The sequence below is a fragment of the Centroberyx affinis genome, unplaced genomic scaffold (genome assembly GCF_046629955.1).
Source record: "Centroberyx affinis isolate AG114_WGS23_722 - 3 ecotype Tasmania unplaced genomic scaffold, CSIRO-AGI_Caff_v1 ptg006035l_1, whole genome shotgun sequence".
NCBI classification, from domain to species: domain Eukaryota; kingdom Metazoa; phylum Chordata; class Actinopteri; order Beryciformes; family Berycidae; genus Centroberyx; species Centroberyx affinis.
The window spans coordinates 27,052-52,801 of record NW_027283069.1 but is presented as its reverse complement, the minus strand read 5'-3'; the positions used below and the strand labels follow the sequence as shown (position 1 = coordinate 52,801).

General features: G+C 41.8%; 1 protein-coding gene across 5 annotated transcripts; it reads right to left on the bottom strand.

Annotated features, from left to right (window-relative positions):
- Window positions 1–1,077: 1,077 nt before the first annotated feature.
- sgsm3 (small G protein signaling modulator 3) lies at window positions 1,078–25,301 on the bottom strand. Of its 5 annotated transcripts, XM_071512046.1 has the most exons (22): window positions 25,146–25,286; window positions 14,458–14,548; window positions 13,689–13,774; window positions 12,993–13,056; window positions 11,432–11,643; window positions 10,931–11,038; window positions 9,966–10,109; window positions 9,514–9,709; window positions 8,354–8,499; window positions 7,760–7,993; window positions 7,377–7,559; window positions 6,712–6,867; window positions 6,530–6,584; window positions 6,363–6,412; window positions 5,977–6,129; window positions 5,728–5,798; window positions 5,174–5,222; window positions 4,840–4,925; window positions 4,325–4,447; window positions 4,012–4,072; window positions 3,747–3,818; window positions 1,078–3,022 (listed from the first exon to the last, which is right to left on the bottom strand). In XM_071512046.1, exons 2-21 carry the CDS (start codon window positions 14,462–14,464, stop codon window positions 3,747–3,749), a joined length of 2,256 nt encoding a protein of 751 aa, XP_071368147.1. In that variant the 5' UTR covers window positions 14,465–14,548; window positions 25,146–25,286; the 3' UTR covers window positions 1,078–3,022. The 5 variants fall into 5 exon arrangements, with proteins under 5 accessions (XP_071368147.1, XP_071368145.1, XP_071368144.1 ...); XM_071512044.1 differs by lacking the exon at window positions 3,747–3,818 and having other exon boundaries at window positions 25,197–25,301; XM_071512043.1 differs by lacking the exon at window positions 3,747–3,818.
- Window positions 25,302–25,750: the final 449 nt, after the last annotated feature.

The following is a 25,750-nucleotide window of genomic DNA, read 5'->3' as shown; positions in this document are numbered from 1 at the left end:
AGCGTATGCCCTTCCCTGCATTTTCTTGACTGCTGCCTTCACTATTATGAATGGTTTGGGTGTGGAAAAGCAATGTGGCTTTTGAGGCTAGCCTCACTCAGGATGCTTTATGGTAATCACCATATAATTTGATTTTATCCCGGTGTCACATATTGATTATGTGTCTATCAAATCCACAAGTTGAATTTCCTTAATGCCACAGGGTCAACAGCAACAGGTTTTTGGTTTTGAATTAAACCCACAACGATCCTCTGTGTCAAAGTCAGTGGCAGGGAGGGAGGCTAAGCCCAAAACTTGAGGTTAAGGGTCCAGTACCAATATGAGCAGCTATAACTGAAACCCCCATGCATTCCCTCTGTCTCTGCAATGAAACACGGTTTCATGTACTATTTATATATTGCATATGTAATATAGCTAGTAGTTGTGTTCTGATTGGAAAGATGCGTGTACAAAAATGTATGAAAATCACAAATGAATGTAGCAGAAGGCACATAGTGGTTCCAAATTCTAGAGATATGGAAAATATAAGCTATTGCATTTTATAATTGTCAACAATTATTTATTTGCCATACATGCGGAACTTTAACTCTTGGATGGTCTTCCATCTACCCCACTCTCACGTGTGCTCTTACATCCAATAGTGTCTGTCAAGCTTCCATTGTCAATCATTCAAGTTACAAACCTTGTTCCGATAGTGTATGATACAGTACAGATGAATACAACACATAACCTTGTCACTCCATCAGTTGCTCATGATTGTAGGACATGCGGTATTTGCAGTGCTATTTGTATCTCTAGCTTCCCATGCATTATGGCCCATTGCTGTTTACATGTTGTGGACATTTTAAACACACTTTGCCTCTGATAAATTGACCATTAATAAACAGGCTTTACTGAACTTGTCTGTAGTGCCTCTTTTCTTGTAAGCCACATTTGCATTTTCCTCAAACTTCCTCATGAAATGTAAGTAAATTCAAATATTAAATATCGAAACAATCAGTGTAGCATGCAATTCATTTGTTAGTGTGAGAGTCTGTATAAAAAGTTTATCTTGGAATAATTAAACAGGACAAGGGGTGGGTTTTCCATATATAAGTTTATCGTCTTTAGTTGAACATACTGTCACATGTATTTACAATAAGTCCAGAAGTGTAGCACTGTCGTCTCAATAGTTCTAGTACACTAAAACAGGAGGTAAGTGGGAATTGTTGGCTGGATAAGCACCTGTTTCATTCTTATGATTACAGACACCAGACTGTTTGGCTACAGTAGATTCTTTCAGTTGACTGTTTTTGACAATCTATATAATTTGATTTACACAGTGTTCCTATTATCATGGAAAATCCAGAAAAGATTTTCGATTGTGGTTTCCAGGCCTGGAAAAGTTATAGAAAATGATGTATGCCCAAACGATGTGGAAATGTCATGGGAATTCAGCAGAGAAAATGTTCATTGTAAAGCTTGATTGCTGGAAGGTCTAATTACTTTGGAATGAATAACAACCAGTATAACAAATTCACTGGTAACAGCAGTCCCAAATGATAGCTGTAGCTAGTAACTAGTAAAAAAAAAAAAACCTATTCCACAAAAAACATAACATGAACATGGATAATAAATACTGGTCATGAAAATTGCACTATATATCACAGAATAGTCATGGGAAGGTAATGCAATTTTGTTAAGAAAAATGTGTACCTGTTTCCAAATCAACCCTTACAATTCCCCATTTACCAGCTTCCATTATTAAGAATGGGACACTTTGTATGAATCACATTATACAATTCCTTGTAACCTACATATGTGTGTGGGTAGGAAATCAGTATGTCAAAATAGTAATGACCAAGTCCTTCGTTGAATTTTAACTGTCCAAACCACATTTAGTCACATATGACATCTCAAAATGTATACACTCTCTATACAAGAAAACATTAGAATTTATAGATCATATACATTTATGTAACATTTGTTTAGACTATAACACAAAAAGTAGTTGTCCTCTGCTGCATTTACATTATCTCATACAAGTGCACATAGACAGTGTTTACTACCACTGTTAAGTAGTATGCGAGTGCACATGCCCATAATCTAGTATCACAACGTGGAAAGGCTTTACTTGGCATGTGCAGCGTTAACATTTAATGAAGCACTGTGAATTCATCATGATATTGCGGGTGAGAAAGTACTATTCCCCTTTAAAAATAACATTTTGGAATTTTACAGCTTTGTGTTATGGAATGTTCTGTTCTGTTCTTATATTTTACGGGACTACTTGGAATTTAGGACAATGTCAAAGGCCAAGTGTTTGTCATGGGCAAACTGGTGCCATAACAGAACCAGTACAAGAGAATGACCTACATTTCTCACTCCTGTACCAAACACGCACTTAGTGTGTGGAGTGTTATATTTTTAACTTTGTATAGTTTTTACCGTGTAGTGAAAACTCAAACACTGGGTCTAAGCAAAAACAGGCTTGGAAGTATGCACAAGCACACACACACGCATCAACCCATACAGTGGAACTTTGCAAAGACATGAGTTTCAGAGTTTCAGAGTCACCATTGTCCAACGTTAAAAATCTTGTGGCATAAAACGAACACCTTGACTGAGTAAATGAGCTTAGTAAAATAAATGTGATTGATCAATGACCAGTGACTAATAGTGATTTAACAGATTAAGTTGATGCAAAAGATAATGCCTTTTCCAGGTTGAGTTGGGCAAACCACATGATGCATATCGCCATGTCTGTGAAATAGTGAAGGAGTGTGAACAATACTTCAGAACTGTGATACAGTCAGCAACTGTAGGAGGTAATGGATTCAAATGTATGATTGATATCAGTCTGTAAGCAACAGCTAAAGAGATGGATCAAATATATATATATATATACACACACACGGCGAGGACGGGGTGGGGTGCAGCCATTTTTTGCAGTGTGCGTCTAGCCATCAATGTCCCAGCTGAAGAGGTGATGCTTCACCAACATGTCCTGCACTCCCTCTTTCAGCGGCCTCTGCTCCTTCTCCTGGAAAGGAAAGGGAGAGGAAGAGGTAGAGAAGTGTTATAATAGCATTGATAATGTGCAGACAAGCACACTATCAATGCTAACTAACTACGGGAGGCAAGCAAAGGCATACAGTACCTTCTGAGATCATGAGGAAACTACAGAATTGCATCAAAAATAAAGTGAATTTGAAGATTCTATCACCCACTGCAGTAGTTGCCCCAACTGCCCCACTTCTACCGCTGTCACCTCCAGTCACTTCCCCACTACTGCACTGTTGAATCTCAGAGGTCTTTTGAAGCTCCCCCCAGTTTTCAGATGAGCACTACTGACCACCCAGTTTAAGAGATCTGAAAGAGGGTGGTAACGATAGAAGCTGGAGAGACTCAAAAGCCCTCAGGTTCAACCTAGAAGCATCAAGCTCTTACCCTTTTCAAACACCACTGCACCGCCTTAAGCAACTGGAAGCAGGGGAATGTTATGACTAACAAATGTGAAAACAGTTTTCTTTTTTTTTTTTTATATATTATCTTACCTGTCACTTTACTACAGAGATCAGGTAAACTTACAACTTTTGCTTGAGGTCAAGAGAAAAGGAAAAAAGAAGGATCTTACATATTTTGAACCAGATATATATAGACTTGAGTTTGTCTGATAGGGAAACAGAACCTCAATCAGCTGAGGACAGTAGCGAGACTAGTGTAGCTAACGACTAGCATCTACAGTCTGATCTGTGACAAGTTACCTAGAGATCCCAACTAAAGAGGTGATGCTGAACCAGCACGTCCACAACTTCTGCTTTCAGAACAGGAGAACTCTGAAACAGCATAAAGTCATGGGTTTATCCTCCCTCCATGTATACTGTACATGCCTGTTTGTGAGTGCCCATACAAGTTTTATGACGACTTATATTGCCTCAATTTTCCCTGTTTTCTTCAAAATATTCAGTGCAGTCTCAGCATATAAGTGCACTGTGTGGAGGTGTGGGTCTGGTAAAATCCTTGGCTCACCTCTTTCTTGTCAGGCAGCTCGCAATCTTGGGAGAGACTGAAGGCAAACTTTGAGAGGACCCTGAGGAGACAACAACAGTTTTGGTGGTCAGATCACATGTCCATATCCATTCACAATTTCTACCCATTTTGTAGATTTTTAATGACATTTTCACTTTATTTGATAAATGGTGGCTGTTGTCAGATTCAAGCCTACATTACATTACTAGTTTAGTTGAATTTATTTATTTGCACATGCAGGTGCTGGTGAGATAAAAAAAAAATGGGTGAACTAAATGGGTAAGTCTTACTTTCACAGTCATGTGTGTCCTACCTGAGCTCACACTTGATCTGGACCCAGCCAGGGCTGCGGAGGAAGGACCACGGATGGTACCACTTCTCTACAGCAGCCATGCTGGAGCACAGCACCTCCAGCCACAGGTGGAGCACTTGCTCACTGTTGGGGTAGACGCATGGTAAGAAACAACCAGGTTTAGTGTGTGTGTCTGTGTGTCAGAGAGACAGTGTGAATGAAGTGAGTGAAGAGCTTGTGTGTTCACTCATAGCCTGAGGTAAGGTGAGTCAGTGTTCCTACATTTTCTAACTTGAATACAGGCTAAAAACATTTCCAATACTTGGGTGCGTACCTCAATACATTATCTGTGGTGGTGAGTTCACAATGTCTTTCTAGACTAGAATTTCTAGACTTTTTCCTCAACTTTCTCAAGATTTATGGATTTGCACATTTTTAAAGACATTTCCCGTACTTTTTGATCGCACGCCATGGGTGGAATCCTGGGTGCAAGTACTGGGTGACTGTGACTGTGTGTGTGTGTGTGTGTCACTCACTTGAGGCCCACGCAGACAAGGGACCTGAACTTGACGTCCATCTGAGCGTGCGCCGTGTCGTGGCTCATGTTGACTGACTGCACCGCCTGACCAGGGCAACAGAGGGCGCTTACAAACTTGCTACTGACCTAAACAATTCCTATGAGCTGGACTCTCTCAACTAAGAGATTTCTCTAAAAAAAACATTTTAATTTCCAAATATTCTACTTTCATCCTCAACCTCGACATTGAACTTAACAAGAGAAACTGTTATAGCTTTTAAGTTGTCTTGTATATCGTTTAGTGATAATGTTACATTTGATTAAATGACAATCTTTTAGCTTTAAGTACTCACTCTGTATAGCAGCTCCTCTGGTGTTAATACTTTCCCATCTTCATCTAACCTGGAAGATGACAAGAGGGAATGAGTCCTGACTGTATTGTGGGAAAGTGCAGGAATGAGGCCACCTTTAGATCTGGCATTAAAATACATTTCATATTCGGATTGTGTCTAGGTATGATTTAGCTGGATTACACTTAAACCAAAAATGAAAACTGGATTTCTCTTTCTCTTGCCAAAATATAGATTGCTGTACATGCAGACAAGGGTCACTTCCTCATGTAATATCTATCTTTGTTTCCACAAGTCCACAAGTATCGTGGCAGGTATGCTACTATCCAAGCTGCTTGCCACCTGTTTGATTATGTATGCATCCCTGACCGTATTTGGAGGTAGTTTGGATGATCGGATCTTCAATGCTTCCTGAGTGCATTTATACCTAAATTTTATGCATTTTTGCTTTAACAGATTACAATCCCCAGGACTCATCACCCAGGAAGCATGTTAATGTCTTGCGTAAATGTGGTCCAAGTGACCAGAGTGACAGAACGAGTGTGTGTGTGTTTTACCTGTAGGTTTTACACAACACCAGTCTGGAGTAGACAGAGTTGAAGTCCCTCTCCACCTCTCTACTGGCTGCCTGAGGGAAGACCAGAGCACAGCATGGATTGATTGAGGGAAAAAACTTACTGGAAAAAAAGTGAGTAAGTGCACACCAGAGCAGACCAGAGGCAATAATTATCTGCCAACTGTCTGCTACATGGTACCATGTGGAATTAAACATAAGCCGACTCTCTCTCATCCAGTTTCTATCCTACCTCTTCTATGAATAGCCAAGGGTGGCAGGGCCCCCCCAGTATGGATGGTTTCTTAAGGCCGTGCAGGAAGATGGCCTTCAGGGCCGGACACAGGGTCCCTCTGGCCAGGTCTGTCACTGCCTCTGTCACAGAGTCGTCGCCTGCTAATGAGTACTGAGGAGGCACACAAGAGCACGGATAAATGTTTAGGACCCTGGATCAATTAATAGTCAGGATACTGGAGGGAGGAGAGACCAATGAATTAAGGAAAGTGACATACAGACCAGAACTGACTGATAAATACAACATGGAATGAATATTGTAAGGAATAGCTGACTGGCAAATCACTGTCGATACAACACACTTAACTCACTAAGATGAAAATCAACTACTTCTAGTAATCATACCTCCTTGCTTCTTTCATCCAGAATCTCCACAAACTTCGCTGGAAACCAACCTGTTGCAGAAGGACATAGAAAATGTGTCAAATGAGCCGTGTGAAGCTTTGTAGAAATAGCAATAATCCAACTGGCAGTAGTGGGTATGGTTACTGAGTTCATCAAAAAGCACAAACCTCTAAGGCCATTGAGCTCTCCCACCCAGCAGTGTTCATCCTTCTGTGAGATGATCTGAAAGAGAAAGAGAAAAAATATATAGAGGGATAGGGATGTGTTTGTGAACAAGGGAGGAAGTTGTGATGTGTGCATGTGTGTGCGTGTGTGTGCGCGTGTGTGTGCGCTTGCATCCATGACTCACAGTGATTATGTCATTTTTCCTGAAGCCCAGCTCGTCGTCATCGTGCCGCTCAAAGTCCAGCAAGGCCTTGGCCCGTCTCCGCCGGTTGCGGGACACCACGAGGAAGTTCTCGTGGTCCCGCTGGTGGCTCTCCATGGAGTAGTCAGGAGTCAGGTCCTGGACAGAGGGAGGGACAGACACAGATGGAGGAATGACGCAAAAGACAAAACGGGAGAAGTCAGAAAAGTCAAAACGGTATCTACACTGAATGTTTCACGGTGGTGGCACTGCATTACTAAGTCAGGACTAACGCATTCTATACAGGGGTGGTGCTTGTGGTTAGAGGCAGTCTTGTTACACAAAGATCACAGGTTTGATCCTCGCAGCAGCCAGTGTGTCCGTCAACAGCCAGGTAAGACGCTGACATGCCCTACAGCTAGAGCCTGAACTCCTACCTGCTTATTCATTTTAAACGGATAAGAGAATGAGCTAAATGCCAAACTCCCACCCCCTCAAAAAAGGGGTGTGACGCTCAACAGCTCTGTTGTATGATTGCCTTGTTTCAACTGTTGCACGAGCATGACTCACTGATTCATTTACACTGTGCAACAGGACATAAAACAAACCCATAAAATCACCCATTAGATTGTGTGCTGGGTGGTGAGTGATTCAGGACGTGGACTCACAGTGCTGGAGTGACGTGGGTCCAGACAGTGGAAGTGCTCTGCAGTGCGGGATATGGCTTCTCGCAGGGCAGCCACCAGCTCTGTCTGCTTGATGTTCTTAGACTTGAGGGCCTCTGCCTCATCCTCCCCAAACAGCAGGGAGCTCAGGGTGGACTTCCTGCGCAGGGACTGTCTCCTCACCACCTGATCACATACACAAACACAGAATAAACACTTTTTAGCTTTTAGTCAAAATAAAAAAATGAAAGAGACGGACCTCCCAGTCTGCCCAAGGGACATGTCAACAGCACTGGCATAAACCATGTGATTGCAGTTTGCACAAATCACCCTAACACTACCCAAAAGTTGATGTTTGGTTTGCGACTACAGCTACAATGACCAACCTTGTTGAGATTTGTGTTGAGTGTCCCGTTGTTTCCGTTGTTGAGCTGGGCCTGTTCATTGAGGATGTACGCCAGGTGCTTGTGTCGGTGGGCCTCCAGTGTTTCCTGGGACAGTGTCCCCGCCAGCCTCATAGCCTCCCCCAGAACCGCTGGCCCATCTCTCAGCTGGCTAGGCAGGTCTGACAGCGTATTGAAGATAGATGCAGAGTTCTCTGATGATACCAGCTCCTCTTCCTGGGGTGGGGGAGTCAATTCCATATGGATAACTTTCTTAACATGTACTGTTTTTTTGGGACCATTTTTAATAGTAGGTGTGGCTACTGATTGAGTGGTGGTTCTCAGCTATAATAATATAATCTTGGCATAAAATAGCATCATCTTCGTATTAGCAGAAACCATAGTAGACTTCAACTGTTAAGAGTGAGGGAAAAGAGAGAAGATATACAGAGAGAGAAATACAACAACAGAGCCAAAGACAAATTAACAGAGCATTTGCCGGAGATGCTGCAAAATCAAAGCCAAAGTGTAAAAATAACAAACATGTGAAAATTCAAATCATCTCAGAATGAGCAAGTGGCAGTGTAGTGCAAGTACCTTGATCTTGAGCATGCCCAGTGTGACCTGAAAGAGCACCAAAGAGCCCTGGTAGAAAAGCAGATCCCAGATCCTCAGCAGCAGGCGGATGTCCACCACACTGGCGAATGATGTCAGGAACCAGTGCAGTGTGATCAGTGACAACTCTGGAGGTATGAAGGAAGAGAGGGGGAGAGGTGGCGAGTAGACAGAGAGAAGCGGAGAGGACGGAAGGTGTTACATGTACAGTATATACACTCATTCAGCAATACAACTAAGAAGATGAAACTAACCAACAAACTCAGGTACTATTCTCATTTGTTATATATTGCGCATATCCTTATATATGTTTTTTTTTAGAATTTGTTTATTTTTATACTGCACATACTTTTTGTATTTTTTCATATTGTATATATTTTTTCCATAAAATTTTCTTTGTGTCAATATGTTCTACTGCTGCTATTTTGTACACCCTGCATACATGCATACATTAAATCACTTTTCATTCATGAATGAAAAGTAAAAAAAAAAAAGTAAAAAAGTAAAAAAAATGAATGAATGAATTAAATTAATACATACTAGTGCTGCAACTGTTGGTTGCGTTATGTTTAATATCCCACATTTCTTTATTCTTATTTGTGTTGTTGCTGTATCCAAATGTTACTTGCTACTCTAACAACCCAATTTCCCCACAGGGATCATTGAAGATTTATCTTATCTTAACTCTGCATCACATCTTCCCTTTACCTCGCCTTTTGCTTTCACACATCACCCACAACAGGGAACTAGTTGTTGGCAAACTGGTATTACAGGACAGGCTGTCACTCACCCCTTCCCCCAATCCCTTCCATCCCGCTGTCCTCCTCTCTTCCAATATCTACAACATGCTCTTGCAGCAGGAGGCGGAGGGCAGGCAGGTATTCCATTGTTCCCCATCCCCTCTTCATCCATATCTCCTCTTTTCTCCTCCCAACCCCTTGCAACCTACCAATATTATTATTTTGCGGAAGGCAGCGAGCAAGTATTGAGCAATGACCTGTCACTAAGTCCTTCCCCTGCCTGCCTCCCATCCCCTACACTGCCTCCCCATAAAAATGTCATGCTCTTGTAGCAGACGATCGAATGTAGTACGCCTTCGCTCACCCCGTCTGCCCCCTGACCTGTTCCCTTCCCATCCTTACCGATGTCATGCTCCTGCAGAAGGCGATCGAGGGCAGGCAGGTACTGGACAATGAGCTGGCGGAGAACTCTCTGGTCTGTCTGGACACCCAGCAGGGTGGAGGAGAAGTAGGAGGGGGGGAGGAGGTCTTCGATAAGGGCACACATCATCCACAGCACATCCTCCTCCTCCAGAAACAGCAGGAGGCAGGAAACCACCTGGAGAGACCAGGGAGGAAGACAGGGGAAGAGACAACAAAGGGGGTATAGAGGACAAAATGGGGGAAAAAAAGGTAGGATGAGGGAATGTGAAAGGGACATGACTACAGGAAAATGGTATAGAAATTTATGGACCCAGTGTGTGCGTGTACATGTGTGTGTTGAGTGAGTCTGCTGGTATAATGTGGCTATGTGTGAGGCCATCAGACTCTGTGTGTGTGTGTGTGTGTGTGTGTGTGTGTGTGTGTGTTCTCACCATGCCAGTGCCCTGACAGTACCCTATGTCTGGGTAGAGCCAGGCCAGGCCTCTCAGTACCCGCCGCAGCCTGGGCACACCAACACTGGTCAGACTATTGAAACATGCATTGGACGGCATGGTCCGCAACAGGTCCTTCTCTATCTGAGGGACAAACAAGAGGGAGAGATTCAGTGACCTGCAACTGCAGATGAAATGGTGCCTGACATATTGCCATTTCAAAACTTTCCAATTTGTCCTGATGGTGGTGCTATTCAGCATGACCAAATGTGGTCAACACACATGGGCCCTTCACTTAGGCCTAAGTGAAGTTTGGGTGGTCTAGCATCAAGCATTTTGGAATTATGCCTCATTTATTTTTGCGAGTCCTCAACATCTTCATTTGTGCACCATGGCCAAATGGTTTGGATTTTCAAAACTCTGGGTAATCACCATAATCTAGGAAGTCCATGTATGCTGTGTGCAAAATAACTCACATTAATGTCAGCCCCTTGTTATTCAAGATCTAATATTGAGAGAATTTCAATACTTCATTTAATTAAAATTAATTGTGGCTTAAAAAGATCTGCGAATGTCTGACTTTAATGGCAGTGCTCAACCCCTCACCTATCCCATCTGTCTTTTTTCTCATTTACGCTGTCTCCCTCTGTGTTGGAGATAGACTAAATTACTACTGGGCTACAACAGATTTATCCACATGTGTGCTAGGGGCTGTGGAGGATTATGGAACATATAGATTATGTACTGTAAAGCAGAGCAAAAGTCTTACCTAGACTACTGCAATTCTGTCATGCAAATTCCCATGCTTCCTATGTCCAATATATAAATATTCTAATGGAGAATCTTTGTCTCCATTTCTGAACCAGTTTCCAACATTCTTTCCATATGTTCTTAAGAAGTAGGAAGCTATGTAGCTTAACTGCAGTGGAATAGTGGGTGTGTACACATATACGCGTATGTTTTACCTGTTTAGCTGTGGTAGTGTCATCGTTGGAGCTGTTCTTAATGATTTCTCTGTAAGAGATCTCAGAGGTTCTCTTCTTCTGCAGTGCCCCAGACAGACGCATCCATAGCTAGTAGAGAGAACAGAATTAAAATGAAGTTTGTGTCCTTTGTGCTGAGTAAAAAATGTAAAAAATAATCCCAGACAACTGTAAAAAAGAGCCTGGGCTGTCCTCTAGTTTGTTTACTTTCCTTAGTACACAACATGACAAACAGATTACATATTTCCCCTTTATATAGTTCATTTGATAAAGCAATATTCACACAGCAAAGACAACCAAAGCAATTACAATTAACCTGTTATGACCTGTTGTCTCATAAATCCCTTCTACCCCTGTCCACAGCTCCAAAACTGACCCATGTGTTTTAACCCCATGCAGACCACTTCTCATCACTGCTCTGTTTGTCCTTTCCTAGTAAGCAGACATTAGCACAAGTTGTTCTCCCCTGCTGTGTGTGTTTACCTGTGGCCTCATGCTGTGAGGTATACCGCCCAGCACCAGGGAACGCAGACGCTCAGAGCGTGGAAGGACAGGGGCGATGAGCTCCCAGGTCAGGTCGCCCACTGCGTGGTTGTGGGTGAACTCCAGGTGAGCTTGCCAGCGCAATCGCTGCTGGGGATCCTCACGCTGCGGTGAGCCTTCACTGCCCAGCCAGAACCTGGGCTCCTCACCGTCTGAGTGAGGACAGAGGAATATATCAGGGTTTTTGATACCGTTTGTAGTGTTGTAGAGTTGTCATCTTAATGTAAACCTATCTGTAGTGTTGTAGAGTTGTCATCTTAATGTAAACCTATCTGTACTATGCTGATTAAGCTCTTGAATTGTAGGGGGTGCAATGATGGAGAATGGTAATAACTACTTGTGTGAATATAACTAAAGCCCAATCTACACCAGAAAAAATCCTTTCTCAAGTTAATTAATAATAGTTAATAATCATAAACACATCAAAATCAATATAGTTCTTCCTCTAGGGGTCATCAATGTCCATACCAAATTTCAAAAGATTCCTATAAAACCTGTTCAAGTTATCGTGTTCACGCGAAGGATCTGCGGCGGACGCGGCGGACGCGGCGGCGGGTGGGGTGAATCCATAATATATAAGATAATATATAATAATAATACATACATAATATATAATAAGAGTTTCGGGGATATAATAATAAGCCTACATTAAATCTGTCAACAACCAGCTGAATATAGACAAGCAGAGATTCTGTACAGAACCATGGCGTGTTTGTTCAATTGAATTAAATTCAATTCCATGCACTGATGCACTGTGACATGGTTATCAGTTAAATTACCAAATTCCACTAACGTTACAAATGACAAACATGACATGATGCACACATCAGGCACATTAAGTCAATTTGTATATATTGACCAACTTTTGATTTTGTGCCTCTTTATGGGAAACACTGCATCTTGCAGTCAAAGACGCCCTCTAGAGGCCATCTCATGAAGCGCATCATCTTCTGAAGCACATCATCTCACGAAGCGACAGATGTCTGACTGCCTGCCTGACCTGAATTTACCTCATGATGCCCTCGGCTGCGCCTTGGGAAATATAGACTGTGTCAGACACACCATCGGACCATTTAAGCATAGAAAACAGCCTTCTAATCACTAACACTGTTCTACCAGATTACACTGAATCAGTAAATTTAAGAATTAGCCTTGAACAACAAAGCCAATGTCTCCTGTGCTTCAAAGTGGTAGGAACTACATTTCCATTTCCAGTGAGAGCTATCTTGGGACATGGTGGAAGGTCAGCTCAATTCAATTGTAGTCATCAGTCCAAGATCACGTACACTCAATTGGTCACAAAAAGCTTAATGTAGTTACTGTGCCTAGAGGTGAAAAGGTATCAATAAGATGTCTATTTTTGTTCCTTGACTGGGAGTTAGTATTAGCCATGTGATAAAATGAGCGAAAGCATGTGTATGTGTGTGTGTGTGTGTGTGTGTGTGCGCGCGAGTGTGTGTGTCAGTGTGAGTGTGTGTGTCACTTTGAGTGTGCGTGTTACCTTTGCTGTCCATCCTGAAGCCAAACTCGTCATACTGGAGCTCTGACTCCTCTGTGGGATCTTTCTGTAGAGCAAAACACATAAAAACATCCAGGAATGGTGCTTGAAAGAAACACTGCTGGATATGGCCAAGGCAGCTATTCTAAGGAACACATCAGTTGCCACTCAGCAGATCAAATCACAGCGTGTCACTTCAAGACAGAGCTGTTGTTGTTTTCTGTTGTTATATACAGTATATTCTGTTATGCTAAGCAGATGTGTTTTAGCTTGTAATCTTGTGTTCTGTAGTATGTTTTGAGGTGACATGTTTTTATAAGACCCTTGTTTTGTTATATCTTGCCTGCCCAGATTATTGATTGCATCTTTTCATTCCATTCCTTTTCATATTCAATTGATATTCAATGAGCTTTTATGCTTTATCACTGTGCAAATTAACTTCAACATTATAGAAACTTCATGCAATCACATATGAACACTGAAAAACAGTGGAGGACAACACGTCTCAGAGCACAACAGAATCAATTAGAAAACCATTTAACACATTACATAACATCAAATCCTGGCCTTCTGACTTCTTGATAAGCATATCACAGATAGGGACTTTTGGAAGCCATGCAAGAAATAGCCCCAAAAAAATATGCCGATACCTCCAAAAAGGTCTGCAATGAAACAACATATGAAAAATCACATCCACACCTGGTGGTACTTGGCCAAGATGTCCTGGGGCCACATGCTGGGGGTAAGGGCAGAGAATGGGCCCCCAGGGGCTGGTGTGTAGCTACCTGGAACAGAGAAAGATTGACGAGATGAGAGAGATAAACAGATATTAAAAAAGACAGTATGATATAAGTTATAGAGGAAATAGAGAAAAGGTTTCCAAGGTTTCTTCAATTTTTTTTTCTTAATGAGCTGTCTGACACTGTTTACATGTATTTGTGTCAAAAGTGTTGGTACTAAAGTTACACAGAAAGTAGTGAATGTAAACTATGCTTACAGTTATGAATGGAAATTGTGTGGATTTCAGGCTATTACATAATGTCCACAATCTCCCTGTGAAGCCAAATCATGACAATAAGTTATAACCTGTGACAATGTGAGATTGTCATATTGCCCAGCCCAAGACTGAACTGTCTAAGATCAAAAGAATGCCATGTGAATTCTGTTTTAGGATCAAAATACACTTAAACCAAGAACTACTATCCAGTACAGGCCACCGCAGAGGAGAGTGAGAGGATTTAAAGAGATGTGTAACTGTGTCAGAGAATTATATGTAGGCATGTATCATTCATACTTTGGATAATGACAAAAAAAGTTGGACATTTACTTAAGGTTTCTCTCAACATTCAACTACATTCAGGAAACGTAAAATTTGCACAAAAACAACGGTGAAAAATAAAGCAAACAGCCAAACCCAAGAGCATGTGAGTCAACGGAGAGAAGAGACAGGCTGTAGCCCAGTCTATACCTGACATGCTGGTGGGTAGTAGAGTCAATGGCGTCTATATGCAGAGGCAGCAGCCACACTGGGGAAGGGAGGTCAGTCGACAGTTCCTGCTCTGGAGAGAGGAAGAATGGAGGAAGAGAAGATAATGAGTGCCGGTTAGTCAGCACCAAGTGACCCGTTGACTTAGTTAATGTTGCAATGACATTCCATCCAAGGCAAAGTGACGCTTATTGAATTCCTACATTGTCTGAAATCCGCCTTGCAAGGTCTTGTATTTTGCACTTCAGCTTCCTTTGCTGTTACTGATTGCAAGCCATGCCATCCTACTTTCTCAAAATCAGTTTATCCCTCGCCCAATCACTTCTGTTGTTGTTCACTTTGAAACAAAGCCAGTCACTAAAAAAGAAAAAAATGTACAAGTGATGGAAGTACAGACCCAAGCCTAATGTCCAGCAATCCTCTGACAAAACTTTTCACAAAATTTCCTGCACTCTAAACGTTCAACTTAAAAACCAGAGAGAGAGAGAGCAGAGAGTGAATGAGGCAGAGATACTGAGAGAGAGATACTGGGAGAGAAAACGGGGGAGGTTCTGTGGCAGTGTCTCTTCTCATGGCCATATGACCGTGGCTGCTTACTGGAGGCCAATTAGCCTGCTTAACTTTGCTTGTTTGTGCGTGTGTCTGCATGTAGGCTACATGTGTGTATGTTTATGATGGGATTATTCAGCCTGTCTGTTATTTGGACAATCAAGTCCTTGAATTTAGAGTTTATTTATTTGAAAATGTAAGAATAACACAAAGAACAGAAAAAATATGTTTGATAAACAAGATGACAAACAAAAACTCATCTGAATTAAATAACAGCAACTAAATGAAAACAAAACATAGCAAGGAGGAAAAGGAAGTATTACAAAATGCATAATTCCTATTCCTAATGAAGAATCTTATTTACCTGCTTTTTTGTCTTATCAGGATCACAACCCCAATGACTACACAAGACTAAATGATGATAGAAGTCAATTCTGGCTTTATGCTTATTTTTCCAATGTGACAAAATGTCACATAAGCTCCACAAATTCGGCTGTGTCTTCGGTCTCCCAGGCTAAACTCATGACATGGCTCTCTTCTGTGGTGGTTAACTTAATGAGCACACTACAGATGGAAGCAACAAGGCCAAACATTACTCTGTGTCTTGGGGTATATTTCCACTTCTGGAACCGTTGTAGGGACCTCTGCCTGATCAAAACAGCCTAGAGCCTTTTTGGACAAAGCCTAATTGTATACTACAATAGAATGCTTGTAATCTGGTTTAGCCCAGTTTAGCCCAGATGTAAACTCTATTGTATTTATTCTGGAGGAAGTACAGTGTATTTGTATCTTGCCTCAAGAGGAAAAAAATACAGTTTCCTCATTGTGGTGTCATGCATTAGGTTTAGAACATTTCCTTATGTGTTGAATACATGGGAAGAATGCATTGTCTAAAATAGATTCATTAAGCACAATTTGCCATCCAAGCCAAATTTCCAAGACCAAATGCAACAAGAAAGTTAAGAGAAAAACTAGCACAGTGCTAATTACAAGCTTGCCACAAGGGAGCATGTGCATGAATAATGCAATATTGTTTTTACTGGCTGCAGTGATGTTGTTGTTTACACTAGTTTTTATTACCTCCGCCAAGGAGGTTATGTTTTCGGTGCTGTTCGTTTGTTTGGTTGTTTTTCAGCAGGATTACGGAAAAACTACTGGGCCGATTTTCATGAAACTTCGTGGAAGGGAGTAGCATGGGCCAAGGAAGAACCCATTAAATTTTGGAGCGGATCCGGATCCGACTCACGAAATTTGCATATCATAGCAGACTGGACTATTGGCCTTGGCGGAGGTCTGCGCTCTCTGCGTGCCCTTCTAGTTTAATTTGTTATCATGGTTAAAGCAAAACAAAGGTATGGCAGGCAGTTCAACATGGAGTAGAGGAAAAGGGAGAAAGGGTGACTCCTGGCCAAACCACAAAACCTGTTTCTAGAAGCTTGCCCCAGTAGTGGCAAACTTTAAAATTTTAGCTTAGCTCAAAACACAGTCATCTTGAAATGTTGTCCAGGACATCCACTAGGGAAAGTGTTCATACCTTTCTATGCATGCATCTGTACCCATGGTGTGTTGCATATGGTGTAAATAGAAACTCAACAGGTATCCACCAGCACAATGCAAGAGATTAATGTGGGATGGTGATACACAAACGTGTTTGTGTGAGTGCGAATGGACAACTACACAGACTCATACATACATACACTGGAGGGTCAACTAATTGAATGATACAAAGGGTTAAAGGTCAGTGTTGTCGTAGACAAGCAGCCTTACACAACTTGCTCCACAGACTCGACAGGCTATCTCAGCATCTCAGACAGTGCAAGTCAATACTGATGACCAGACTGTGAGGTCTGGAACATGGAGTCCCAGCCAGCAACTTTCACTTACTCTCTCCCTATGAGGGTTGAAAAGTACATGGGGGGTCACCAGACAACAGGGGTGGAACAATCTACAAAATTCACGGTTCAGTAGGTTCTTTGATATTGAACTCTGCACATTTTTGGTATGGTGGGTAAAGGTGTCAGTGACACCTTTACTGTAACCGTGGTTACAGTAATTGCAGTGAAAATCATTTTCCCACTGACAAATCCAAAATATTTTCTCGCTGCTAAACTATCACTAACTGCTAAGCTAAGTAACTAGCAGATCTGAAAAGCGTGTAAACAACTGTGGGATTAGCAAGAAAGTCGCTAAAAGAAGGAGAGAGCTATACGTTATCGCTTACGTCATCGTGTGTTAATGGACATGTAACTAACCTTGCAGTCTGAGCCATCTTATTAATTTTTCTATTAGGATATTTATTTTGTTGAGGAAAAATGACTGAAAAAAGGATTTTAATAACCACTGGTTTTGGCCTTGGTGCCCTACATTTTGGCCACGATGCCCCAGTAACTTTGTATTTATCAAAGGCCAAAGTGGCCTTGCCCTAAAAATGACAGATACATCATATGGTAGCCTAATAAAAGGAGATCAAAATAAGAGAAAGACTTGCCAAGTTGTGCCGTTCTACAGTTTGTCCAGTAGATGACAGTGAGACTCCATAATGGAATCTAGCAGCTACGTAGCCTACAATAGGCTAAGTGACAAGGAAATTAAATTGCATGCATTGCTCTTGTAATCTGATCCTAATGGTCAGCCTAATCATCACGCAAGTTACACAGCGCTTCCATGCGTTTCTCGTCTCGTCACGTCATCAGCGCTGATCACGGGTCTTCTCGGATCCACTCGGGTATTAAACATAATGGTAAACAGACCCAGGACCCGCGGTAATAGAATGGGACCCGACCCGGACCCGACTGACCATAAATAAAACGTGGACCCGAACCCCTACGGATCCCGGGGTCCAGGTAGACCCGTGAAGATCTCTACTCTGAATCTGCTCCAGGTAGAGTCGCTGTTCAGTGCTGAAGTTTGTAAGCCTGTAATGACATCTGTGGTGCTCTCCAGCGCTTCCTTTCATGGATCTTAAAGACTGTGTTTTTCAAAATAAATAAATAAATACATAAAAATCACACATGCAAAACGATTACACGAGTACTTGCTGAGGAATTGGAATTTGAATCATCAGATCTCCTGTACATTAAGGTTTTCTGAGGGACAAATCTAAGCCAACATAAGGAGTATTTTGATTTTAAAAATGGTCACCACTTTTCTGTTGTCCAACTGGCCATGTCCTTACAAATCAGATGGGTCCCTAGATGTGTGTTCACCTCATTAGAAAGGCGGTGAAGTAAATAATGACGTGGCCAAACACAAAGTACTCAACTCTATCCCAGTAGTCTCTGTGCTTCAAGCTTTACAGAGCCTTTTACAGTCCCTCTGAGCCAATCACCATCTTCTCCTCTCATTGCTATGGCAATAAAGGCCTGGTTACAGCCCTCCGGGGCCCTGGCAATGTTGGTCATGGTTATGCCACATGTAAAAGAGTATCTTAAGTGCATCAGCTAGCTTACACTTGGAGACTGTATAGCATTCATGACTTTGTGCACATATAAAAAAAAAACACACAAGCGGGGACACACCAACACAACAGAGAGCAAGCCTTTGCTAGTATACCATTGCCGGCAAAAGTTCAGCTGATGTGGTACCAGCAGATTTCTTCAAAATAGCAAAAATGTAAACACTTTATCGCCCATGGCATTTTCAGATTGCCAACACACAATTTCTGGTGAGTTTATTGGCTGTACACTTATAGGTCATTGCACATACTAGCCTATTTCATTTAATATAATTTTAGGATTATGTACAAATAGTGCTGCAGTTGTTATGCTGTCCATCTGATATGTCTGGCGATCAGAGCCAAAACACCACAAACAAATGCCCGTCTGTCCAAATTCGCAAATACAACCCCAAGTCACACCCCCAATTATCAGTATTAGAGCCAAAAATCCTATATCAGCCAGGCACTAGTGTAGACGGAGGACTTTCGATGCAAACATAATTGGATCTTGCCTTGACAATTATGTTTAGTTCCATGCCACAGTGATGACTCCATGGCAACGATGTCATGGCAACAGATTCCTGGAAACAGATCCCATCCCCTCCTCAGAACATCACTTTGAAAACATATATGCAACAGCACAAATGTCACTTTGTAGAGTGCAAGCACTGACAAACCACAAACAAACATACATGGGCAACAACAAAAGTGTAATAATCCTAAACTACCAAAGAGGCTCACCAGCATGCAAACACACCACCAGAGTGATTCATTGCAGTGCTAGTCTTGTGGCATCTGAAGAAGGATTTACGACTTAAGAGAGACGAGAAATCAATTTGAGGTTTGGAGGATGGCCAGACAAGCCATGTCTGTGTGTAGCTCAGGGACACCTGGGATTTTAGAGCAGCTCTTTTACAGGAACACCAATAGTTAGACTATTGGTGTTCACCTGCCAAGAAAGCCAACATGATAGAAAGCCTCCTGGACCCTGTTGCACATCTCGATATTCTCACTGGAAAATGCTATTGTAAAAGGCAATACCAGATGTAGTTGTTCCCAAAGCACAGTTTCTCATGGACTAGCCTATCCTTTGTCCATGTCTAACTGTGCAGTACAGATGCTATACAGTTCCACGTGCCTAACTAGGTGTGCAGCATCAACTGTTGCTGTAGTTTAAGTTACTACAGTCCTGGGACCTATCTCACAAAGCAAGATTAATGTGTTAGCGAGCTAACTTTGGGCTTAACCCTGGCTTTTCGGTCTTACGATGGTGGCTCACTTTTCAGCAGAGTACATCACCATGGTAACTGGCTGCACACCTTCAGGCTAGGGTTGGGAGATTGGACGAATAGATCGGGGATGGGCGATAGGCTGAATCCAACGGCGGTGGAAATTCCCTTGCAGATTTTTTTGCAGAATTCCCTTGCAGATTTTTTTGCAGATTTACCTTGATATTTGATATTTGGTGATATTTGGTTAATATTGAGACATGGTTGAGATTCATGGTTTCCTGCAGCGCTTGGTAAACATAGTTGCCTTAAAAAAAGAGCACCACACCTTGACTGTAAAACCCTAAAAAAAAAAACAACTTTTTATTTATATACAAGTTTATTTTCACTGAGACCAAATCATGTTGAACACAGCATATCTGCTGGCCAAAAGCGTCATTGAGATGAATGAGGGGCATATTATTTTGGCAGCGTCAAATCGTCACCCGAATCAGCTGAGACGCAATCAATGGGTGCCGCATCTACACATTTGCTGACATGCACGGCTGATAGCAACTAGCAGCTATGTGGTCTATCAGTGATTTTTGCCATTTCTGTAAAGTACAAGTTGGCAAAGTCCATGAAGAATGTCCGAATTGCTGTGACCACCAATGTGCAGCTGTGATCCCCAGCTTCATAGCTTCATTGATCTGGTCCTCCATGAGAGCAATCAACAGTTAAACAACAATGAAAATACGGTTCTTGACCGGGTAAATTTTCTTGGACAATAACGGAGCTAACTGATAAATCAAGCTCTTGCCAATTGCAGTCAGAAGAAAGGCTAAAATATATCCTCATAGAAAAGCCTTCAAAGCAGACTTCTGTTTGTTTTTAAAGATTTTATGTTGTCCATTTAAAAAAAACTGTTTCCAAATCTGCATCAATTAAACTATCCTCAAGAGCCATGATTGTTGTTTTTTGATTTTAATTCAGCGTTCTCCTTTTTTCGGCATCAACTAATCTGCCCTGTAGTGCTGATAGGCCGCTCATATTCTGAGCGGTGCTGAAATACTATGCAATGGCTAGCAAATACTATGCAGTGGCTTGGGGCCAGATGGATCTCATGGACAATGTAATTGTGGGCAAGTCCCACTCTGGCAATATAAGAAGTAGGGATGGGTCATGATTTTTGAATTTTCGAATAGTCATTAAATTATTAAAAAAAAATCTAATAGTTTATGCGACTATCGTCTTGTCTTAAAACGTATATTTTCATAGCTTGCTAGTAGGAAATAGCTATGGCTTGATTAGCCCTGAACCGGTGATCTTCGAAGAATGGTCGAATAGTTCCCAGTGAATATCGAATAGTATTTTTGCTTGAAATGCCCATCCCTAATAAGAAGGCTTCTAACAAATAGTAGTTAGCTTATAGTTGACTATAGTTACCAACAATTAATGAAATTTACTGTTGCATATTAAGTGGGCTTATATTATTTCATAGATTCCCGAGAGTGACTTGTGCAATATATTGCACCCATATTCCATCACCGCAACCCTGGGGGAACACGAGGCCGACTTTGTGAAATGAAAATCTTTTCACAGCCTCAGTGTGACAACACAACACTAATGAAAAGTATGCCCACTGTGCCTTAATGACAGACAGTGATAAGCAACAATATGCATCAACCCAATTTCCCCACAGGGATCAATAGTTTCATCTTATCTTAAATCCACTGATCTGGATCTGTTCATTTTCCATGTGATTAGCCAGCTGTTACAAACCCTGTCCCTTTTGTGTGATCGCACATAACTGGATTAGAAGATACTGGGCTGACAGAGCCAGTTGACAACCACCTTCATGAGACCAGCTACCTGGGACTGCCATTGTTTGGTTCAATGAAGCCAGCTATCACAAAGATACTATGCTGAATTTTCTTCATGAGACATGGCCCTGGTATAATGAGAATAGCCACATCATTCACCCAATGTATTGTCAAGAAGAACAGGCTAGATCCACTCTACTAATTGCTACACATCAGTAGGTTATCTGTCTTTCAGTATCATAACACAGTAGCCTGTAGTAGTTTGCCAAAATGTTTTTTTGGCATTGCCCAAACTTCATAAATTTCACACTGGTTACACAAAACTGCTTTGCTAGCTCAATCTAGTTGTAACTAAAATATGTTTATGATTTTTTTTTTCACGCATAGATTATCCACTGCAGTTGCAAAGTTTACACATATTAATGAGACTGTAACAAGCATCACTCAAAACGAGGCAATACGAGGCAAGAGAACGCTGTTTGATGTTACCTCAGAACAAACTATGGAGGGACAACTCAACAACTGTCAGGCACTGACTAGCAGAGAAGATGTAAAATGCATCATCTCAGTCAGTGATTGGTCGATCACACTAGTTAGTTAAAACAAAAATTACAGTAAGGTTGTGTGAAAAGTCATTTGTATGTTAAATGTTCACAATAGGGTTGGGCGATGTCTACCAAATTGGCATATGACGATGTCCACAGTGAAACATCGCGATGGACGATGACATCGTTGTACGGGGGGGGGGGGGGTATTTTTATAGACGAACAAGAAAAGATCTTCCATGTGTCCGTAATGAAACGGATATATACTTTCTTTTATACTTTTTGCATGTATGTAGCCTATGTTGGATATTAATTACTATTTCCTCCCCCTACTTTTCCTCCCTATAGCCTATGCTTAAGCAACCTCATTAAGCAGATCATCTGATCATCCGTCCGTTGTCCGGGCAGCGCAGCACAGTTGAACGGATTCATCACCGCAAATCAGAGGCCTTTTTCTTTTTAAAATAGCGTTTACGTTCCAAAACAACCCAATGGACAGAAATCTATCCGTTAGTATTTCTGTCCGTTTTTTGACGGATCAGTGTGGCCGGAGTTCGCTCTGTAGGTAAGTTTGAATCCTCAGTTTTGAGATAGGCTACAAATAAAGACTCACCCCCTGATTTACTAAGGCAGCCGCAAACCAGGTAGATTTAAAAATAAATTTTATGTCTGGCCTAAATTAAAACATGCTTTCACTGGGTGGCAAATAGTGTGATTAAATAAGCTGTTTTTCCTTTAGTAAATCAGGTGCAAGGAGCTATTATAATAATTAGAATAAACCCATCCTTCATTTTTGCACTCTCTGTCTGGGGGCTTTAAATCACAATGTTGCAATGTAGAGGGCTCAGTGGTCGATGACTGTCGTCCATCGGACCAACCCTAGTTCACAATAATGTTAAATGTTCACAATAACTGAACTGTTAGCCTTACTTTCATCTTATACTAGAGATAGGCCTACTACTCAATCAACCAAGGAAACAAAAAATATACAATTATATTCTTAAGTACTGCAATCAACTTGATAGTGCATTTGTATACAGGGGTTAATGGCTCCTAATGCCCATGTCTTGAGCCATGGAACAAGAAGACAACCAGACAACAAACAGTTTTTGCAGCACCACAATGTGGAAATTTAGCCTACACACAGTTAATATCAACAACTGAATTCTATCAACAATACTCAACAACTGATTTCTATCTTTTATGATGCCTTATTAGGCATACCTTACTTATGATGTGGTCTGGCAAGAAGTGATTTGATTTTGTCCAGTTATTTTCACATTAAACAGATTAGCTCCATGTCTAATTGTTTGGTAAAAAATACCAAAACAGTGGCTGTTGCTGTCCAGTCCAATCATTGGAGTAATTTGCACATCATCACCTCTGAGCTGTTACTGCTAGATTCAGAAACGATGTCAGAAAACCAACCTCCATTCATTACAGACACAGAGTTGTCGGTTGCATTAAAGTACCTTCACAGATTCCATGGAGAAAGAATCTTGTTAGGATCACATTCCCTTAGCAACACCATGTCATAGAATCCATAGGAAAACCCTGAAGAACCAAACCCTTCCTGTTGACTTAGTGGATGACTTCAGTGTGCTTATGATAAGGAGTCTTCCCACCTCCTCCCTGCATGAACACACAGAAGCCTCTTCCATTGTGGAGGCAAGGCTCTGCCAACCTGTTTGCTCACATTGGTCAACACCTTGTGGCAATGAAAGCAAAGATTAAAACTTCCTGCTCTATAGGCGGAACATGTGTGTGTCCATGGTTAAACCATTCCCTTCTTTTGTGAGTTTCCAAAACCCTGTTGCTCAATATTTTGGGAATAGGGGAAAGTGTTTTCTTGTTTTGTTTTCCCTTTGTGAGTGTATTCGTATGTTTTGCCCTGTGATCAACCCCCCCCCCCCCCCTTCCTCCCCAACAACACGTTCTTCAGTGGGCCCTAACTGTAACAACAACAATGGTGAGTCATGTTTCCCTCTTGTGAACCCACCCACCTACACACACACACACACACACACACCAGAGAATGGCTGCCTCATGCCCCGTTGAGTTGTCTTTGGCTGAATGATCGACAGGCCTTCCCTCTCTTTGGCAGACTGACTCACACACACACGCACTGTGCCACGTGTGCATCCATCCATTCACAGTCTCATTTACACACTGAGGCATGTGCCACTGTGAACAGGAATGCCACTTCCTCAAGAGCACTGAAATAAGAAGATATTGGGAAACCCCTCTAAATCCACAGCTTTCCAAAGAGCTTAGAGGGGGGAAAAACACAGCTGTGCAGGGTAAAAGGTTTACAACAACTTAAAGCTCTCGATCAAACATTGTAGTTTTAAGCTGAGCAGCCTACTGTGCCAGAGCACATCCGCAACAAGCCACTACAGACATTGGAAGTAGCAACAGGTGAGTCTATTGGCTTGGGATCAGGAGAGAGACTAAACAAGCATTAATCATACAATAGGGTGCGGCACACTGAAGTCTATCACACTCATTTGGGATAGACGACCCTCCGACCCTCACGCGCTCGATCATACACAAACACGCACCCAATACAGCACAAACACAGTGCAACAACAGTCCTCTGCTTTCCAGATGTTACTGTAAAACCTTGTCGTGCTTGGTGCAGGTGAGATAGGATACTTGCTGGCAAGCTGGTGTAGTGGTTCCCCCGGCCCACACGTTGTAATGCAAAGTATGTGTCAACAAGTTACGACAGCAATATCCTTATCACTTATGCAAATGGTATATACAGTCACGGTCTGGAAAGCTCACGCTTAACGTTAGCAAGCCTACGTCACACCAGCTGACGCTAGGTGAAGTCGAAAGACTGAAAACTGAACATTGTTGTTGAATGACAGCACATTTAGCCCAGTGAATTTATATCTATATTTGTAAATTACTAACAAAGAGCGCGATAAAAAGCAAGTTACTGACGTTGGCTAAACTACTAACGTTAATAGCGCGGTCTCAGGAACCACTGTACTCACTGGGAGTAATCAGCTGTTAGCCATACAGGCTGCCGTTAGCTAGCTAGCTACATTGGATACATAAGCTGTGCAGTGCCAGTGAGCAATAGCTTGCTCGCAAAACTTACCGTAACATTATTGTAATTAAAGCAGACGGTTATGATTTTTGGCGATGGTACCTTGGTTACTTGGAAAGGAAAGCACCATTTCCTATGCCATCTTCCCTCTTGTATTCCTCTCTTTTTTGCGTTATGCACCTGCTAGCGACGTGTAGCTCCCTCGTATCCCTACGCCCCTGAGGGTTATCATGAGAAGTAGTTCCCGATCCCGGAACTACACTTGTTTCTGAAAATATCCTTCCGCATTGGAGCAGATGAATGACGTGGCCATACGTCGTTTTCATTCATTCATTCACAGCAGCGCACTTAGTTCGTTAATTTATTCTTTCAGGCACAACAAATCAGAATGTTCCAGTACAAGTGCGTCACGACAGTATCACTGTGAACTGAAATATGAAATGAAATGAACTTGAGAATTATACCTGAGGTGAAATCATATTCCTCTCGTCAATAGTGAGTTTGTAGTGACTTTGTCGTATGTATCGCACGTTATGGTATTTTATCTCCTATGGCATTCCAATAAAATGTATATAGGGTCTTGCAGATTCAGTAGCCAGATACATCCATCCATCAAGTGCGTCGGGTTTGCCTCCAAAACACGATCATCAATTCTA